Genomic DNA, 20,066 nt, shown 5'->3' on the forward strand with positions numbered 1-20,066 from the left:
ATAGTTCGCAGGTAAGGCTTTCAGTCCTAAGTGGGACAATGCACCCAGGACAGCGGTCACCCAGCGGCCTGAGAGCCACCTTCTCTCCTGAACAAGCCCCGCCTCCCTCCTGGGGTTGGGCTTCATGTGTCTGGGACCCGGGGCTTCTCCAGCCCCGCCGTGCCTCAGGCAAGTGCCCAGCTCCGGTACTGTCCACACAGTGGAAACCAAACGCAACGACTCTGGGGAAGCGTGTGAAACAAACAACCAACCTCCCTTCAGGAGTACAACAGAAAAGGCCGTCCACCGCCCTTCCTGTCCCCCGTGAGGCTGACTGTCCTTAGGCCCCCAGACAACCCCTAAAATAAGAACAAAACCCAAGGCCCAACATAAAAGCCCAAAATCAATAAACCTCTCCCAAAACATGCACAAGAACTGCGCACCCAGAAATGTCCACAATAAAGTCTGTGCAGACTGTGAAGAGACCCGTGGCTTTGCCTGTCTTCTCTGCAAATCAGGCAGGTGGTCCTCCACGGGCGCCCCAGACAGTCAGTGCGGGCTCTCTTCTTAAGGTCAGTGATGGCTAAGAAAGGTGGTCCCTGCTGGCACATGGGGAACTGCTTTTTCTTCAATTAACAGACACTGACAGTGGCCTGGCTAGGGACAGGTTGAGCTCACAGGACATGCCTCAAAGCCCCAAAGCCAGTGGTGTCTTCTGCCACACCCCCTGTGGGGGGGGGGGGTGGCAATCCCTGGGGAACCAGCACAATTCACAAATACAGACGAGGACGATACAAGGGCCACCTCTGGTGACAAGGTGCCAACAACTGGAACTGGGCTCAACTGAGGCAGGGCATGGGAGGCACCTATGACCACATCTCTTCCAGATTTGCAGCCAAGGCACAACTGGAGTTTCCCACATGGCCTGTCCCGAGTGGCACCGAGCCCATCGGCGAAGTCCCCATGGTGCACACATAGGGCTCAGCTGTCTCACCTCTGGTCCCAGGCCTCCCTTGCCAATATCCCAGGCCTCCTGCTCAAGGTGGGCCGCCACCAGACCCTACCTTCCAGCTCGGGGACGGCCTGGAGGGGAGTATCCTTGAGGCCGCACTTTCTGTAGGGTTTAATGTTGCCCCCCCCCCGCCCCCCTCCCATTTCCCTTTCCCTATTTGTCTTCATTTCACCACTCAGCCCCCCTCAGGCTGGTAGGACCCACCCCCCCTCATGCCCCCCCATTAGTTCTTTTTCTCCAGGTAGTTGGAGGGCACCCAGCCTTTGAAGGGCTTCACCCCATCCAGGATCTGGCAGTACCACCAGCCATTGGGGTTCCTCTCCAGGACCTCCATGGACACACCCTCCTGGAAGCCCGCCGTCTCCTCGTCCCCCTCGTAGTCCGCGATCGAGACATACACATCTTTGAGATTGTTGTGGATGAACTGGGACTTCTCGATGGGCTTGGGGCGCACGGGGGACACGGGGATGCCGTTACGCTGGGTGGGCAGCAGAGGGGTGTCTGAGCCCTGGCTGGCGGCCCGCTCGGCCAGGCGGCCCTTGGCCTCGGCAGCCGCGGAGCGAGCGGTGCTGAAGGATGAGTTCCGGCGGACGCCTCGGAGGCTGTCCGTGGCTGTGAGCGACTCGTTCCTCCGAAGGGCGCAGGACAGGTTGTTGTCCTTGGGTGGTGGGGACACAAATACTGACTGGGGCCTCACTGCCACCTGCCGAACACCATTCCTCATTTTCACCACCCCAGCACCCGAAGTCTTGCTGAAGCCCCCAGGGGGCTTGGAGGGTATGGGGGGCGTGGCCCGCTTGCTCTGGTTGACGGTGTTCAGCGCCTGGACCCGCTTCTCGATCTTCTCCAGGCTGTCCGACTTGCCCTCCTGCTTGCTCTTGGCGGGGACTGTGTCTGGCTCTTTCCCAGAGGGGTCAGGTGGCTCGTTCTCACCCAGCACCAAATAATGGGAAGGGGCCCAGCCCTCCAGCTCCCCAAACCTCACATACCACCAGCCACTTTCCAACTTCTCAAGCACCTGCACCTCCACGCCTGCGGGGAAACTGATCTCCGAGTCCTGGACCTTCTGGTAGGCACTACATGTCGTGTAGGAGGTGGCGTGCCCTTCTCGTCCCTTCTTGGTGGGACAGGGGGACGTGGCAGCTGGGAGGGTGATGATGTCAGCTGAGCCTCTCCTAGATCCCTCGTTGGGACCCTCAGAGGCCGTCTGGGGGGGCAGCTCTGAATCCTCACTCTTGGAGCCCTTGAGACCTCCCCGGAGCTGGCCTGTGGGTCTCAGCTGGCGCCGTAAAGTGCTGATGTCCATCTTCTCTTGACTCTGGGACTCTGCTCGGTTCAAGAATGGCTTGGGCCGGACTGATGGCTTGGCCCGAGCACAGGAGGCCAGTCCTGCCTTCAGGTCAGCGTCCTTCTTCGCCCCGACCTTCGGAGGGCCGCGGATGCCTGCGTCCGAGGCAGAACGGGGCTTCAGGTCGCCGCTGTGCTTGGACAAGGAGGAAGAGGAGGAGGAGGAGGAGCAGGTGGTGTTGATGGTGATGGACGAGGAAAAGGAGGCCGAGGAGTGGTTCTTCCCTAACTCTGCCTGGGCATTTTTCTCTGCCTTGAGCTTTAGGAGCGAGGAGGATTTGGGGGAGTCTGATTTGGGGGAGTTTTTCCTGGCAAGGGACAGTGGGGAGCCTCCTGGGGAGTCACTGTCCCGGGAGGAACGTCTGGCTGACAGGCTGTCCTCTGCACATGGCCGGAAGCCCTCGTTCTCATAGATGGTCTCCTCTTCCGGGGCCACGTCCTCTGAAGATCCACCGACCTTGAAGCGAGCCCGCTGCAGTGAGGAGGCAGGTGACGGCCTGTGGGGCTGGGCGGGTCGCTTGTCCCCTGAGCCTCTGTCCTCCACGGGCTCCTCACTCAGCTCTGGCTCTGAGTCAAAGCCAAAGGCAGGGATGTCATACTCAGGCTCCTCGTATTTGAGCTTCAGCGGGGAGTCCTGGCTCTCGCTGGTGCCTGCCGGACCCTCCTCAGCCTCCTTGGGCTTGCTGGGGGGAGCCGGTGGGGGTACCTTGGGCCGAGTTAGTGTGCTTGTACGGCGGCTCAGGTTGGGCTTCTTGCGCTTATCGATGTAGGATGCGGGGGCCCAGCCCTCCTTCTCACCGATCTGCACGTACCACCAGCCACCTGAGTTCTTGTCGATGACCTAGGGGGAAGGGGCGGACAGGCCAGTGAGTTGGGAGGATTACTGGGACCTTGTGATGTGGCAGGCTACGAGCTTGATACTCTGGCTCTGGGAGACATTATCTCCATTTACAGATGAGCAAATTCAGTAAGTGGCCCAGGACCCAATGTAGTAAATGATGGGCTGGAATTTAAACCCAGGTCTCTATCATTTCCTAGTTGGGGGCACCCACTGTTCAAGTCCCTCTCCCCTGTCCCTCCAAACCTCAGTCAACACCCTGGTCCAGCTGGCCTCCTCTTCGACTACCGCTTCTCCCCCTAAGTTGCTGCATTTAGAAGAGACACTGTCCTATAGAACCCAACTTGCCAAGGATCCGTATGTATTTAAAAAACTACCATTCCACCTTTCCACCACTCCTGTCCTCCTCCCGCCTCCAATGGTATGAGGTCCTCCCCTGGGGACCCTGGAAAAGGTTTCTCAGGGCAGAAGAGAATGGGAAGATGCAGGTAAGTTGAACTGGGACACATGGCCTGAGTGAGGCCAGAGGCTCCCTACACAGCCCTGCCCTGTTGTCCCCACTGCCTGTGGTCATTTCACTGCACATGGAATCCCACTCGCTGAAAAGACATCCTTGGGTTGAATGGCTTTCCTGTAGGAAGGATGAGGGGCTGTCAGTCATTGCCATGTTAGCATAAACTAGTTCAAGGAGCCTCTTTCTTAACGGCTTTTTGAGACTGGCTAAAGGCCAGGAGTGTTGTAACTGGTTGAACTGGGGATCGTTTGGATTGGGGAACACTAAGGGAAGGTAATCTTGTGCGGGGGAGCACTACTGCAGGCAAAGGTCCCGGGGAGGGGAAGGAAAAGCATGAAAACTGGGGGAAGAGGGGCAGGAAGGGCGGCTAGAGACTGCCCAAGGAAGCTCAGTGTAAGACCAGACCTCTGCAATTGCCACCAAAAAAAGAAAGGTTTTCCTCCTTCCTTTGGTACCATATTTCATCCTTCACCCTTGCCCATTCCTCTACTTCAAAGTCAAGCTTAGGGAGATCCTAAGTATGATAGGTCTGTGGTGTTACAAGCTTAGTAGGTCCTTCCAGAAACCTAAGCACCACCGAGGGAATGATTTCTCTGGGAAATTTAGTTCCAAGTTCCAGGCATGTGATTTAAACCATGCACACTGGGGATGTCACTGCTTCAATAGGCAGAGCCTGCTCAGTTAATCTCCTAACAGCTTTATATGAATTAATTGGATTTTAGTCTACGGCCATACCACCCTGAATGTGCCCAATCTTGTCTGAATTAATTGGATTTAACTCCATTATTACACAAAACCACTCAGGAGAAACAACAGAGCCATAGATCTCTGTCCCCTGGAAGGCCATGTTCAGCAGCACCTCCAGCACAGTTTCATAAATGCTAGGAGACAGGCCGGGGTGGGGCGCACCCCGGTGTATACCACTCCATCTGCAGAGAGAGATAATCGAAGCCTGTGGGGAGAAGCGGCTCCATCAGACACCAGAGGTGCCTCAGGTGCACATGTGGCCAGGACCTGGCTCCCCGGTATTTTACCCCTGCAGCCTGGACCATGTTCTCCCAACAACAGCACTTCCTACCGTGCCAGCCCCCGCGGTGCTCCTGGGCGAGGGAGTGTTCCGGACCCAACCGGGTCTGGGCAATGCTGCCTAACCTAGTCCCCTTTTAGAGACGCACAGTGACATCTCCGTAGCACGGGCTGAGAAGTTCTGCCATATAAAATAACAAAACTGGTTGAATTTTGTTGAACCTACTGTCCTCTGAACTTGTCCAACCACAGAAGCCCTTTGTCTCACAGCCCGCCCGTCACAAGCTCCTGCAATACGCTCTGGGAAGTGCTGCTGTGAGGACAGCACCGTGAGCACTGGGCGGAAACACGAGTGCTGGGTTCCAGCCCTGACTGCGGTCCTTCCTGGCTTCGTGGGTCTTGTCTCTGCACCGCTCCTCTGCGTCCCTCAGAAACAGTGCCAGCACGACATAAAAAGGAAATGCAGCAGGTCTTTGACCAGCTTGAGGTAAAACCCTCAGCCACCTGGCCCATGGCTCACCTCTGCCTTCTGTCCACCACGAAAGCTGATCCCATCAGAAATGCACGACTGGAATTCAGCAATGGTGTAGTACTCCACTTCAACAGAAGGGGGCTCTGGTGGCTTCGGCAGTTGGAACCCCTATGGGAGAGAAGGACTCAGTGAGCAAAACCCTCTGGATCAGAACAGTAATGGCGGGGAGTGTGGCAGTGACACCAGTGCGACAGCAGCTGACCTGAGGACGCACCTGTCACCTCAGTCACTCTCCTGCGTAGGATTTCTAAGAATACCTAGGATCCACCTGAGATGTGTCTGAGCCTTCAAAATGATCACTCAGTAACAGTAATTTCCACTCTTTCGTCTCCGGAGGTCCAGTTTTTGGAAGCCTCAACTGCTAGGTACCAAAATGAAAACTAAAAACCAGAGAAGTCACTGTAACAGAGTCTGCGCACACTGCCTTGTTGGGGACAGCAGCCACTTCCTTAAGTCTAGGGGACAAGGCTGCAGGGGTGACATCCGGCTGTAGAGGCAGAGCCAGGGGATACAGCCGTCGCCACAGGCGGGGTGCCAGTGTGAGGGAGCGCGGCGCTGGGTGAGGAGGGCCCTTGGTTGGTCATCACAATGCTGCCAAAGGTCAGGCGAGCACTGAATAAAGCCCAGGCCCCTTGCCCTGAGGACCGTGGAGCACACTGGGGAGCCTAACTGTGTTTTAGGTGCTGGCACATCAATACCTAGACACAACATTCAAGGACATTTAGAATTTGACCATGGCCTGTGACTTGTGAGCCTCATTCATTTATTTTACAAACATTTGCTGTGTGTCTATTGATGGTCCCACTGGGCGCCCAGTAGTGGACCCAAAGGAGGACCCCCGTGCCCTGGCGGAGCAGAGGTTCTAGCTCACCCATTCTCTCATCTGGCTACAAGGTACTTCGTGCCTCCCCACCACTCCCAGTATGTCCTGGTATCATACAAAGGGGTTAAAACAAAACATTTTTTGAGTAAAGGTGTGTGTGGGGGAGACTAGGTAGGGGGAAGCGGCTGTGTTGTAACCTTGAAAGACCTCTGTCAACATCTGGGCACATGTGAGCTTCAGTCCCTACTTGGCCATTCACCAACTGCATGGCCTTGCCCTTGACCTCTCTGAGCCTCAGTTTCTTTCTCTACAAGATGGAATTAAAGTAGGGTCATTGAGAGGCTTGCTGAGATAATATAAATACTAGCTTCTGGCCCAGCCAGCAGCACAGGGAGAAGCCAAAGCCAAACTCTCCGCCTGAAATACCACCCTGTCCTCTGCACCTTCCTCATCCTTCAAGGCTCAGCAAGTCCTGATCCAGCCAGTTGCAGCTCAGCTGCCTGGGGTCAGGGTGAGCAAAGGCTGAGAAGAAGCCGGTTTTGCGGGACTGGGTACGATTCAGGCAACTTGCCCTGCCCTGGTGCCTGGCCCTGCAGCCGTGCATGTGAGCAGATGTGGCCCAGGCCCCGGCCCAGCGCGGACCCCTGGCCAAGTGGGATTCAGCCGGGCCTAGCTGGAAACAGCAGCTCTGCCTCCGCAAGCCCTGCATTTGGTAAGTGTGGAAGGAATTACCCCATTCTTGCCAAAATCAAGTCTGCCTGAAAGTAATTAGCTGGGGCTGAGAGAAAAGGCAGGAAAGAAGTCGCTGTTTAGTCATACAAAACACAAGGGACAAAGGAGATAGAACCCCCACTGGGGCCAATGGCCAGGGCAAGCACCGGCTCCTTTCCAAGGGCCAAATCTTCAATAATCCTGTTTACTGAAGGCCCACTTTTCCAGGGACTGCTGCCACCCCCCTCCCCTGGGCAGACGTCACTGGTCACAGTAACTCTTGCTGTGAGCCAAGGTGTGACTTCAGAAAACTGTGTTCACGTGGTATCTCAGGTAAATGCCTCTGTGTCCACGCGGTATCACAGGTAAATGCCTCCAGTGGTCACAGCTGACACAGGAAATGGAAACCTGGCTGCCAGCCTGCAATACTCATCAGCTTGTTGCATCCTTACAGCGGCCCCAGCAGATGGCGGGTCCCACCCCCACCTTACAGATGAGGGCCGTGGAGGGGCTTGTGGAAGGCCAGCAACTTGCCCTGGGGGTGGCTGGTGCTCAGTGTCAGAAGTGGAATATGAATCTAGGCCTGGAAGACTCAAAACCCCATTCTTTCCACTGTACCCCACTGCCCTTGATAACATTCTCTGCTCTGGGGCTCCAGGCATGTCTCCAGCATCAATGCTGGCCAGAGCCCAGCATCCTGAGTGCGCATCTGTCCCCTTGACAGTATGGATACCAGGAAGCCACCGACCCCCCAACAGAAGCCAGGCACCCAGCAGCATTGAGCATCTTTAAGCTCCTGCAAAAGCCAGTCCTGGCCATCAATACCGCCCGTTCCCCACCTCGCCCCCGGAGGATGCTCCACTCTCCTGGCTCTGGTATCCACCACCTCCACCAGGCATTCCCCAGCTAGGAAGGTAAAGCTGAAAGGTGTCCAGGCTCACATGGACAGCTGCATTTCAAGCCCCTGGCAATGCCCCGGCCGGACTCTCTCGCCGGCCAGTCTAAATGTTTATGTCTGCCAGTGCAGTGGCCGGGATGGATTTATTTAGCTTTGGAGTGCAGGGCGTTTTCAATTATAAACTGTCTAGCTAGCCGCCCCCCCTCCCCGTCCCCGCTCCCGCAACCCCCTTAAAGGTTGGGATCTGTAAGCTTCTCTCTGCCTCCAGCCCCACACAGCTGGAAGGCCCAGCAGGGCCCTGGGAAACCTCTGCACCGACAGGCTCTGCAGTGAGACAGCTGGTTAACTAGGGCTGCTACAGTGCATCCCCAGAAAAGGAACATAATAGGGAGAAGAGGTTTGATACACATACCAGACTGGATTCTCTGCGAGGTGGAGGTCTTGTCCTTAGGTTTGGGGAGCCTAGGAGAAAAAACATGGCTTAAAAAATGCCAGCCGGACACTGGGCAACATGGCCTGTCCCTGCCTTCCTTAGGTGTGACCGCTTCCTGAGCCTGTCCCTCATTCACGAAGGACTTGTGCTCTCAGTCATTTGGGCACTAGAGTTAGGCTTCTTCAGAAGGAAACCACAGAGCTTTAAGCTTCCTTGGCTGCGTGTCAGGGGATCCGTGGGCCCTCTGCCGTGATGTGCACATAGCGGAATGTACAGACACAGAGAGGCGTTTTTTGGGAGAAAGGGTATACAGCTCTATCAAAATATTGGGTTGGCCAAGAAGTTCATTTTCCCCCCTGTAAGATGTCTCTAGTAATGCTTAGTTGTCTTTAACTTCATTTGAAAGAATTTTGTTAGATTGTATTGTGACAGTTGTCTTATCAGCCCTTGCATTTTAAAAAACAGTATCAAAACTGGCGAATTTTTGTGTAGCCATTTTAACATTGAAGATGGGAGAAAATATACAACATTTTCAGCATGTTATGCTTTATTATTTCAAAAAAGGTAAAAATGCAACTGAAATGCCAAGAAAGAGTTGTGCATTGTATGGAGAAGGTGCTGTGACTGACTGTCAAAAGTAGTTTGTGAAGTTTCAGGCTGGAGGTTTCTCATTGGATGATGCTCCATGATCAGGTAGACCAGTTGAAGTTGAGAGCGATCAAATCAAGACATTAATTGACAACGATCAACATTATACCACATGGGAGATAGCCAACATACTCAAAATATCCAAATCAATAAAGTTATTGGTGAAAATGAAAAATATATCTTTAATTTACAGAACAAAGTAAACGAAATTTTTTGGCCAACCCAATATATAGAGTTTCCAAGTGTGGAGCAGAGACCATGTCTATTTTGTGCTCACTACTAAATCCTTGGAAGCTAGTACAATTCCAGGCAAGAGGAAAGGCCCTCAAAAGATTCCCGATACAAAAGAATACTACTTGGCTATAAAAAAAAAAAAAAAAAGAAGAAGAAGAAGAAGAAGAAAATTTTACCCTTTGTGGCAGCATGGATGGACCTGGAGAACATTAAGCTAAGTGAAATAAGTCAGTCAGAGAAAGACAAATACCATATGATTTCACTCACATGTGGAATCTAATGAACAAACTGAACTAACAAGGAAAACAGAGACTCATAGATAGAAAGCAGGATGATAGCTGGGGAATTAGGGGGTAGAGGGGATTGAGCAAAAAGGAAAAAGGATTCATAGACATGGACAACAGTGTGGTGATCGCAGCGGGGGAAGGGGCGGGGGACAAAGGGGATAAAGGGCAATGGGGAAAAATACAATAAAAGAAAAAGATGTCCCAACTGCCTAAAAGATATCAGGCACAGAGCTAACCTAACCAAGTTTAGAATAGAAACAGCTTTCCTCCAGATTTTAAGGCTGGCTGGACACAAACAGAAGCTTGTCTCTCATAATAGAGAACAGTTTAACTCTCAACCAAAGGCACTGTGCGCCAGAGAGGTGTAGAGATTCGGAGCTTGCCAGAGAGTGGGGTTGATTCTCCTATCTCCTGTAGGAATGAAGGAGAATCCTGACGAGTGCCCCTTAAAAATATGCTTGTAGAGAGAGGTAAAGCCACCCCATCCAGGTCTTGTAGGTTTCTAGAAATTCATGGAAGGCAACCAGGAAGGTGGGGTAAGGCTCAGGAAGATGTCTCCCTTTCGGCATCTACGGCCCACATTTCACAGTCCAGGGGCTACACTTATCTACAAAGGGAGCGTTCCTGGCTCTCCACTAGAGAAGGGAATGCTAGCAGCTTAAATACTGGTGTGATTTATCTTCTGTGGAGTTTTTGGGAGGAATTGCCTTGTCTACTCCTGTAATTAGCATGAGACACGTTGACAGAGTGAGGCTGGGGTCAGAGGTCCATCTGTATCTCAGGAAGGAAATGATACGGGGGTCCTGCATGCCTCTCTAGCTTTCGTTGCACCCCGTGCCCACTCTCTAAATAGCTTTGCAGCAAGGACCTGGGGCTCAGCGAGACTCTTACTGATCTGGGCCCTCTGAGGGGCGATCCTGGCCACGGCCGGGGAGTTCTGGGCCAGCTTGGAGACAGTCCTCTCAGGGACCGCCAGGGCGCTGCCATTGGAGGCGTTGCAGAGGATGGGCAGGCTGATCTCCTTCTTGGCAATGGGGGCCTCTGGGCCCTCGCCTTCGGCTGGTGGAGTCTCTTTGTCCCCCGATGCCTTTTTGTTCAGCAGGTTGCTGATCTCCATGATGTTCCCAATGATCTCCACCGGGCCTGCCAGGTTCTTCTTCCGTGCTGGCAGGTCTTCCTTGGCTTTCTTCAGGTAGGAGGCTGGGGCCCAGCCTTCTTTGCCCAGGTATCTGAGGGGAAGGAGTGGGACATGGGTCATTAGAGCACTGAAGCTGGACCTCATGCCCCACTCCCAGGCCCAGGCTCCATCTGGCTTTGCTCAGCAGAGCCTTTCGACCATGTTCAGCAGACACTCGGCAATGCCACTGCTCGAGGGGGACCTGGAACTGAGGGCAGGTGGAGAAGCCACCTAGGACGCCATTTCTTACTATCTCCTTGTTCTTTGCTTGATATCCCTCCTGGTGGGAGTTCTCATACTCTACAAAGTCAGGCAAATGTAGGACCTCCCGTTTAGATGATTCCTTAAATTTTGGGTTGCCTGAAAGGTGGACTACATAACAGCCTGCTACCTCACAATAAGAAGGAAATTCTGGAGATAAAAAAAAAAATAAGCAGGTGTCTAGAGCTAAATGTCCTATTGAAAAGGGAAATGTTATCAGAGAGGCAAAGAGGTAGCCCAGGTGAGTTGGAAAACCTGAGTTCTGATCTACGCTACCTTGGACAAGTCCCTACCCTAGAGCTAAATTTTTTTCTCTTCAGCAAAATGCAGAAATAGGGTAACTGCAAAAATTTATGCAGAAGGATGAACACATTGAGACCAACTAGGAAGACGTCTCTAAAGGATGATTGAGCAGGGAAAGTATCCATACTATGCTGAAATAGCAGATGGATCAAGTTCACAGAACAAGTCCACAAACAGATGAGCGCTAATGGGGACATTTCTTTCTTTCTTTAATTTATTGGTAGATTTTTTTTTTTTTTTTTTTGAGAGTGAGAGAAAGGAAGGGAGAGGGAGAAAGAGACAAATAGAGGTATCTATTGTTGCACTTATTTAGGCATTCATCCGTGGATTCTTGCATGTGCCCTGACCAGGGACCAAACCTGCAACCTTAGTGCATCTGGATGGCGCTCTAACCAACTGAGCTACCCAGCCAGTGCCAGGGGAACATTTCAAATTAGTGCAGTAAGGATGGATTATTCAGTAATTGATTGGGGAGATGTGATTATCTAGTTAGGAAAAACAAGTGAGACCCTGGCCTCATACCCTACAGCAACATTACAAAGGCAAGTTGTGAATACTTGTCTAATCGGGAGGGGATGACAAAACCTTTCTAAATGGGAATCCAAAAGCTGAAACCATAAATGAAAAGACTAAAGCACGTGACTGGATAAAATGAAAACCCTTGGTATTGCAAAACAAAACAAAATGAAAACAAAACCAAAAACCCATAAACAGGAGAAAAGGGAAAACACAGGGTTGCCTTAATTTACTGTTTGATGACTTCTGAAAATAAGCCTTTCCATTTTCTCTCCGATGGTGTTGAGCTTCTACCCGAACCCCCTGGGAGCTCACTTCCTCGTCCAGCGGTTGTCAGTGTCCCTGAGTTGGGCTGTAATGTCCCTGTCTGCTTCCTGGGACACATCTGGCCCTTTGGAATGACTCCCCCGTGCCAGATGTCTGACAGTCCCCCTCTCCGGCCTCCCCCCGACCTTGTTCTGGGGCTCTCATTAGGTGGGAGAAAAAGGAATGTGAAAGTTAAAGTTTCTATCGATGACGTGTCTTGAGTTTTGCTGGAAAGCTCAGGTAGGGTCACTTCTCATGTGCGCATCACAGAAACATGCAGAGGGAGGGGCAGGGGAAGGAAGAGGCCTGTGTGGGGCCTGGAAGGCAGACATCCGTGAACAAATGGATGGAAATCAGGAAGCTGACAGACAGAAGCACAGGATTTCAGGGCAGTATGGAAACAACTAGTCAAGATGCCTAATCTTACATATGAGGTAACAACCAAGGCTCAGAAAAGTGAAGCAAGTAGCAGGGGTCGCACAGCTAGCTGGTGGCAGCATCTGGCTCAGAGGCTGGTGCTCCTCCATCTTGGAGAAAAGAGGATGAGGAACCTGCTGGCCGCTGCAAGTGTTTTTCTATGAGAACACTGCTGAGAGATGGGACGCGGGGCCTCATGGGAGTGACGGTCAGGCAGTACTGCCCCGAGTGCTCCCATGTCAAACCCCGTATGTTCCCTCGGTGTTACACGGATAAAATTAGATTCCAGGCAGAGGGAGGGAAGAGAATCGGGAGCGGCTGTGTGCGTCTGGGTCCAGCTCTGCGCACATCTGCTTTCCAGCTCTGGAGCATGGAATGACTCCAGAGGGAAGCAAACTGGAAAAGGAGAGATGGAGAAAGAGGGAGGGTGTGTATGGGGGGGGGGGGGGTGGAGAAGAAAGACAGGAAATGAGGATCAACACAGAGCCTGGAATGTTGGGAAATGGCATATTTAAGGGGGTGTCTGGCAGCTTTCTTAAGGTGGAACCTTTTCAGCAGGGTTTTCTCAGCTGAAGCTCCCTCTGGCTAGGCCCTGGGGACAAGCGCTGACTAGCAGCAGCAGCACAAAGTGGCTTTATTGGTCATTTTAGAAAATTTAAAAAACCAAACCAAACAAAAAGCCAGCAGCTTTGTAAGATAACCTCCAGGCAAGTGGTTTAGGCACCCAGCTGCCAGAATGTCCACGGGCCTCCTGTGCCACACACGTGGTCGCTGGATGTGCAGGCCGGCTCTAGTTTCCACTGCTGAGAGAACGTGAAAGGCTAGGGCAGTGGCTTCGGGTAACCTGTGTCCAGGCACACAGTCCCGACCCACCTAACAGGACAGAAAGAAAGGGACACCTCAGCCTCCTGATGGACATGCACGGGGTCAGGGCCACTATAGTGACTAAGAGTCAATTCCCCGAGGCCAGCGACCCTCGTCCCACCCGTCGGCTGATCGCTGGTGGCTGTGAGCCGTGGTCTGAGCAGCCGTCCCGTGAGTGCCTGTGTCACCTCAGTCAAGCCCATCCCCATGGTGGGAGACAGCCTAGAACATGTGTCTTGCCCAGAGTGGGCCCAGGGTTCCTGGGTGTGGTGGGTGGGCGAGGGGGTCCCCGAAGCCCACAGATGTGGGACCGTCTCTGCCAGCCTGGTTACGGGCACAGAAGTGAGAAACTGGGCAAGATCATCAGACCAGGCTTTGGTCCCCGAAGAACCAAAACGTCCTGAGAGCAAGGCTCCCCAAGGGTTGCACTGGCCTTGAAGTCCCAGGGCAGAGGGGACTGGAGGGGCAGGACTTGGTAGGGAGAGGCGAGTGAGGCCCACGGGCTGTCTCTAGGAGCATCCGGAAAGCTCCCCACTCCCCTCCCCTTTCTCCCCAGTGAGTTTCTCAGCTGGGGAGTGTGACTAGGCCCTGGAGAGGGAGAGGCAGGAGAAGGAAGAGGCCTCTGAACCCGGCCTGGGCTCAGGCCTCCCCCCTGCCTTGGCTCGCGCCACCATGGGAGCCGCCACTGCAGAGCGGGGCCGCCGGGGGCAGAGCTGGAGCGCTGGGCCACGGGCAGCGGGGGGCCTGCTGGGGCCGCAGCAAGGCCCGTGGGCGCCAGGGCTGCAGGTGGCCCGAGCTGCAGAGCACACCAGGCAGCCAAGCTGGACACGGAAAACCACACTCAGACGCACTGGACCCCCTTGGTGGCTGCATGGGAAGGGACTGCGCCAGGACCTGCAAGCGGAGCGGGGCCCCTGTGCCCCACTGGCTGCAGCTCAGGCTCTGCTTTACGTGTCCCGGGACAGAACCTGCAGGATGAGCAGTCTCTGTTGAGCTGTTCAGCTGTGCAGACTCAGGGCAGCCAAGCCCCGGCCACGGGTGCAAAGCGGCTGTCGGTTTCTACTCCCCGTCTGGTGTCCCCGGCCACTCTGCAGTATCTACCTGCTCTGCTGCTCAGGGCACCTCGCTCCTCGGCTAGGGCTCCTACCTGATGTACCACCAGCCCTCCAAATTCTTCCTGATCACCTCCACGGTAACGCCCTTCTCAAAGCCAATCTCGTCCTTGCTTTGGCTGGTATAAGGCTGCACAGTGACGTACTTCTCCTCTGTGGGTGGCAGGCAAAGCAAGAAAGCACAATTATTTGAGGTTGGGGTGTGGCTCCTCCTTCCTGTCTCTTCCTGCTCCCTGGCATGGCCTTTGCTTAACTGGTCTCCAAGGGGCACTGGGTCGGCCCCTGGCTTTTCCAGGGAAGGGAAGGGAAGAGAAGGAGCCAGGCTACTCGGCTGCTCCTAGTGTGTGCCAAAGCCAGTCAGATGGTCTGGCAAAACCCTGGGCAACACAGAAGCTCTCCCAGCCCACTAACAGTAGCCAGGCTGCCGGGGCCCGGAGTCCTTAGGGCCTCAGAGCTCCCTGAGCTGAAGGCAGGCTTAGGAGGAACCTGTCCTTCATGGGGCCTGTGTCAGGAAGTCTGAGGCCAACCTTGGGTGTCCTCTGAGTGTGCCACACTTCTGTGTCCCAGACTTGCTCTCCTAGCCCTTCTTCACCTCGACCCCTTAAATCTTTCCTGTCTGATCTTCTGAATGCTCCAGAGGCCCGTCCTCAGTGAAGCCTCACCTGACCACTGATCTAACCACCTGATCATATCATTTCCCCAAGAGGATTCCAGGGAACACAAGTTCAATGAAAGCGGTTATGTATGTCAAGATGAGGGTCCCATGGCCAAATGGGCAGTGGCAAGGCTGAGTGAAGCCCAATCAGGCCGGACCTGCCGGAGCCCTGAGTGAGCCCACGTGCCCGTGCGTTGTCCGGAGGACAGCATGCTGACTTCCCCACACGGTACGGCAGATCCCTCGGGGGACTGCCGGCTCTGGCCTCACAGTCCGCCTGTGGGTCTTGTTCAGGGTTTCCCAGGCGCTGGGCAAGAGGCACCCTGGGGGAGCTCAGGACAGGCTGGGGAGGGCAGGCCTGGGGAGGGCAGGCCTGGGGAGGCCGGGCCACATGCATCTTCCCTGGTCCCCTCAGCCCCTCTCCTGGCACGGCCTCTGCACGGCCATGGCTCAGGCTTCCAGAGAGGTGATTCTTCTGTGTCTCCCAGGGGCAGCTCTGCTCATCTCCAGGAAGCCCCTTGGAGGCTAGACCCACAGCTGGCTGGCCATGGAAACACTGCCCCCAGGCAGAGAGCCTCGCGGGGTGTGGGGGTGCTCCGGCCTCGGGAGGAAGTGCGTGGCTCCACTCTCACCCTCTAGGAGAACAAGGAGCAGAGTATAGGGGGGGAAAAACTGGCCACCTGACCACACCCACTGGGGGGGCACCCTGAACCTATGCTGTCTTTTCCAGTGTGGGTGCCCCCCGTCACCCCCGGTGACACACAGCAGGCGGTCCAAATTGACTGTGCAGTGCTCGGATGAAGGGTCAGGCGGGGCTGAGCAGGGGCACCGAGAGGGAGGCCTCCTATGAGCTCAAAATAACAGGATGCTGGCACAGGACACTGGTCTCCAAGACGCCTGCCCCTTGCCTCCTGGCTCCCAGCTGTGACAATCACCCTGACTCCTCAGCTGGGCCCTGGCGGGCAGCCTGCCAGAGCCTTTGGCAGCAGTGGGGGAAGGGGCAGCTGCCACCCCAAACCCTGGGACAGGAGGGCCATCTGTTCATTCTTCCCTGGGTTATCGGGGTCCTGTCTGCGGCCCCGTCCTGGGCTGAGATAGCAACTCCCTTTGGGACAGAGGCAGCTGCCCTGCCAGGCTCTGAGGACGGAGCCGATGGGCCGCTGGCCGAATCTGAAAGGCTGCCAAAAGGCACGAGGTGGGTGACGACCCATGGTAGTCTCTTCTCTGCTGCAAGCCTTTCTCAGCATTGACTAGTTCCTGGAAGCTTTCAGGTTCCAGTGCAGCCATGCTGCGGCCAGCTGCCAAGGCCGCCTGAGAACCTCCTTCGGCCAGAATCTGACTCGGCCTTTGAGGAGTTCAGTGTTCTGCAGGCCAGCCCTCCACGCTCCTGCCTGCTCCTGGTCCTGCTCCATTTTCCAGTGGGGCACGGTGTATCCTGGCCCCGGCGGCGGTCCGAGGGGCAGCGCCAGGCCCCGGGAATCTAGAATTCTGAGGTTAGGGTGAGGCAAGGCCTGCAGTCCACATTTTGCCTTTGCTCCGCTGGGCTATTTTTAAAAGCTTGTGGTTCGAGCAGGAAGCCATCATTAAAGTTTTCCTAGGCAAAGTTGCTTTTGCAGAGAAAAATTACAGTCCTCCTCTTGGGAAGATCAGAGGAGCCCTGCCCGGCCGCATGGCAGAGAACAGGGCCTAAACCGTGTCATGTGGGCTCAGGCTCCGGAGCGGCCAGGCCCACGCACCCGCCGTCACAGCCCCCCGGGGGGCGTGCTGAGGACAGAGCCCCAGGGGTCGCGTCACCACCCCAAAGTGGATGGTTTCCCCTGACCCTCTGGGGATGAGCAGAACCAGCAATGTCAGCTTTACCCCGTAAAGCCAAGCTGCTCCTGCAAAAGGCCCCTTTCTTGGTAGCCCTGGAGTTGACAGGAACACAGACGTCCGGGAGTCAATGGGCTCCCAGTAAGATACTTGGCTGGCTTGGAGGCTGACCCCGCCCTGTAGCTGTGTGGGTTCCAGGTGATGAAAATTCAGAGCCCTGGTTCCAGGCAGAACAACTTTTCCTACCGGCCTGTCTGGGGGCTTGGTTTTCTGCCATGGATGGCTCAAACGGCAGAGCCGTGAGTTACCGCCATGTGAACATGTGCTGCGTGGGACTCGGGCCCCCAACTTGCAGGTTTCCCCTGGGAGGACCAGAGCTGGCCCCTCTGCAGGACCAGGGCCACAAACCCCACCTGGGGACCAGAGGGGAGGATGCCCAGCCTGATGGCAATGGGCTCAGGGGATGGCTGAGTGATTCGGGTGGGCTGGGGTCCTTAGAAGAGATGCCCCTTTGGAACCAGAGTTGAGGGAATGGGGACTTCTAGTTCCGGGGGCCAGCTCAGGGCTTCTGAGAAGCACTGAGGCCGTGGTCGCTCGAAGGCGGGTGGCAACCCCGCCACAGGAAGGGCTGGCCAGGCCGCCCACTGGGTGAGTGGGTGGGTGGCGGGGGGAGGTGGACAGGCCTGTTTTGGTTTTGGAGGCAGGGGCTGGAGAGCCCTGCAGTTTCCAAACCACAGACGCCTCCTCTTTCCAAACACTTTCCCCTCCGTCAGCAGTCTCCCCGGCTCCCCTCCTGGCCCCCACAACGTACCCAGCCCCACTGCGAGGGGCCTTGTGATTCCAAAGGCCCGGTTAGCTGAGGGAATGGGGAGTGGAGCCTGAGGGAAGCGCTGCTTTTCTCTGGTCTAGTTATATGTGACCCACTGCCTGATCCCCCTATCAGCTCCGCTCTTCGCAGCAGTGTCTCCTAGCCAACTTCCTGCAAGTTTTTCTTGGCTGCCTGACTTAACTTAGGGCAAAGACTGGGAAATAATATTGTTTAGATCTTATTTAAGAAAGAGAAAAAGAAGTTGTGGGCTCATATTTGCATCCTTGTGGGAGTCCCAAGAATTATGTATTTGGCTGGGCATTTGTGCCTATGTATACGTGATACACGTTTGTGTGTGTGTGGCACAGGGTCATGTCTATGAGACTCTGTGAAGCTATATGTGGACCTGTGGTGCTGCTGCAGAGCTGGCTGCGTGTGGCCATGAGCGGTGTGTGTGGATGTTATTTATGACAGTCTCTTTGTGTGGTTGCACAGGTGGAATTAAGGATGTGGATCTGCGAGTGGCTACGTGCACAGGCCCGTGGGTGCACAGCTGTGGGCTGGATGTGACCGTGTACTGCGGCCGGCAGGGCTGTGCGTGGGCAGGCGCTTTGCCAGGTGCACGTGTCTATGTGGTTGTGGAGACAGAGCTGTTATTTGGGGCTCAGCATGTGACGATGTTTGGAGCAGATGCTGGAGGGGGCGGGAAAGGCCAAGCCTTCCTCCCTGCTTTTTCCAGGCCAGTGTCCTGCTGTCCTTTGCCACCAAGGCTTGGAGCTGCATCCCATCGTGGTCCCGCAACAATGCTGTCCCAGCCATCCTCGCTCTATAGGGTGCTGTTGCTTCATACTCCGCCTGCCCTTGCCGTTTCCGCAATCCGGCCCCCTGTCCCGTGCCAGCCTCCGGGCCCAACACACACTCCGCCGGCAGGACTAGCTAAGCTCCTCAGGGCCAGTGCTCTGAGCCTGACACCATGCCTGCCACAGGCACCATCCAGAGTCTGCCCCAGAGTCCAGACGTCCTGTTGCCTGGGACTTTAGGGGCAGATCCCAAAAATGGTCTAAGATTTGTTCAGGAACAAGCTTCGGGGTGGGGGTGCAGGTCACAAGGCACCCCTGCCATCCTGGAGAGGCCAGTGCTTACTGCCACCCCCTCGGCTGTGCCATCGCTCCCCGGGCCAGGAGAAACCAGCCACCCACAGCCGGGGGCTCTAAAGATGCAGAGGGTGCAGCTGAGCAAATGCTCAGAGGCCCCCCCACCCTCTATGTCCCAAGCCCCTGGATGTTAGGTCCTGAACCTGCAACTTGTTCCTGACCAGCCTGCGTGGCAGACCAGGGGCTTCCCTGGAATTCTCTTGGTCAGCAGCCACCCCCTCCGCCAACCCCAAGCCCGAACGGCTAGTGCTGGAGATGCTGGGGGCTCCTGGCTGGGGGCCCGGTACCGCCGTCAGAGGGGCCAGGCTGGGTCTGGCTCTTGCTGCCTTTCTAGGTTCCTGGGAGCTGGCTGCTGGAGATGGGTTGTGGGCTGGTCCTTCTTCCTACTCTGTCCCTCAGTAATGCTGGAACAGCTTTGGCCAAGGGAGCGCCTGCTCAGAGGGGGAAGGCAATGAAGCGAGGGGGTAGGGTGGTGTGTGTGTGTAATGGCCCAGGAAGAGATTCGGAAACACTCAGTTCTCTTAACCTGCAGTTCCCAGGGCAAGTGTGGCCTTTCGTGAGTCCAACTGCCCCTACAACCGTGTCTTAGGTCCCATGACCCCCATCCCCAGGACACTGACAGAAGCCAGAGCCACCTCCACGTGCCATCCCAATTCCCAAGCAGACCCTGTGTCCCCCCGCCCCCGCCCCCACCCCGAGCTGCAGTAGGCGAGAGAAAAGCGGGCCAGGGGATCTGGGTGAGGAGATCACAGGGCAGGGCCCGGAGAGGAGGAGGTGTTAGTGAGCGAGAGAAAGAGGCGGCAGCTGCAGGTGAGGAGAAGCTGGCTCCCACGGTCACCTCGGCTGTGCTGCCTGTTGACCATCCCGCCCAGGGTCCACCGGCGATCCAGGCGCCGCAGATGGGCCTTGCGTCTCTTGGACACTGGTGTGGGAGATGGCGATGGAATACGCGGTCGACAGGCACCGGCGGAGAGAATGGAGATGAAGATGAGATGGGATGGGGCCGGGACGGGTGAGGGAAGGGAAGGTTCACACTCCCAGGTCAGCGGCCTGCCGGCCAGGGCCACATCTGACCAGCGACATCAGGGCATGTGGGGAAAAACTCAACCGAAGCTGAAGCGTGTGCCCCCGAACTGGGGACGGGCTGCGATTTAGAATCCCGGCACCCGGGAGGTGAAGAGGGCCCTTGGCTCGGGCTAGCGCAAGGATGACCCTCTGCTGCGGCCCCAGGGAGAGGCCGCTGTTCCCGCCCTGGCTGGGCAATGCTGGTTCCCGGGGAGGGCGGGACCCCATCACACCGGGCTCACAGCGCCCCCACTCATGCACTCCCCAAGTCCTGCCTGTGAACCTGCCACGGTGAGCCAGGCACCGTGTGTGGAAGGACACACATGTCCAGGGG

At 55.7% G+C, this 20,066-nt stretch overlaps 1 protein-coding gene across 3 annotated transcripts in view; it reads right to left on the bottom strand.

Moving 5' to 3' along the window:
* Positions 1-1,214: 1,214 nt before the first annotated feature.
* The window catches only part of SH3PXD2A (SH3 and PX domains 2A), a 217,733-nt gene continuing 198,881 nt past the window's right edge, over positions 1,215-20,066 (bottom strand). For all 3 annotated transcript variants that reach the window (XM_054581459.1, XM_054581458.1, XM_054581460.1), the window contains 6 exons: positions 19,506-19,589; positions 14,274-14,391; positions 10,174-10,511; positions 8,093-8,142; positions 5,237-5,356; positions 1,215-3,179 (listed from right to left, as the gene is read on the bottom strand). In XM_054581459.1, coding sequence (XP_054437434.1) covers positions 1,215-3,179; positions 5,237-5,356; positions 8,093-8,142; positions 10,174-10,511; positions 14,274-14,391; positions 19,506-19,589 — 2,675 coding nt within the window. The remainder of the gene's footprint in view (positions 3,180-5,236; positions 5,357-8,092; positions 8,143-10,173; positions 10,512-14,273; positions 14,392-19,505; positions 19,590-20,066) is intronic.

Source organism: Pteronotus mesoamericanus, unplaced genomic scaffold (assembly GCF_021234165.1).
Source record: "Pteronotus mesoamericanus isolate MK-2021 breed Mesoamerican mustached bat unplaced genomic scaffold, CSHL_Meso_final contig_657, whole genome shotgun sequence".
Taxonomy (NCBI): Eukaryota; Metazoa; Chordata; class Mammalia; order Chiroptera; family Mormoopidae; genus Pteronotus; species Pteronotus mesoamericanus.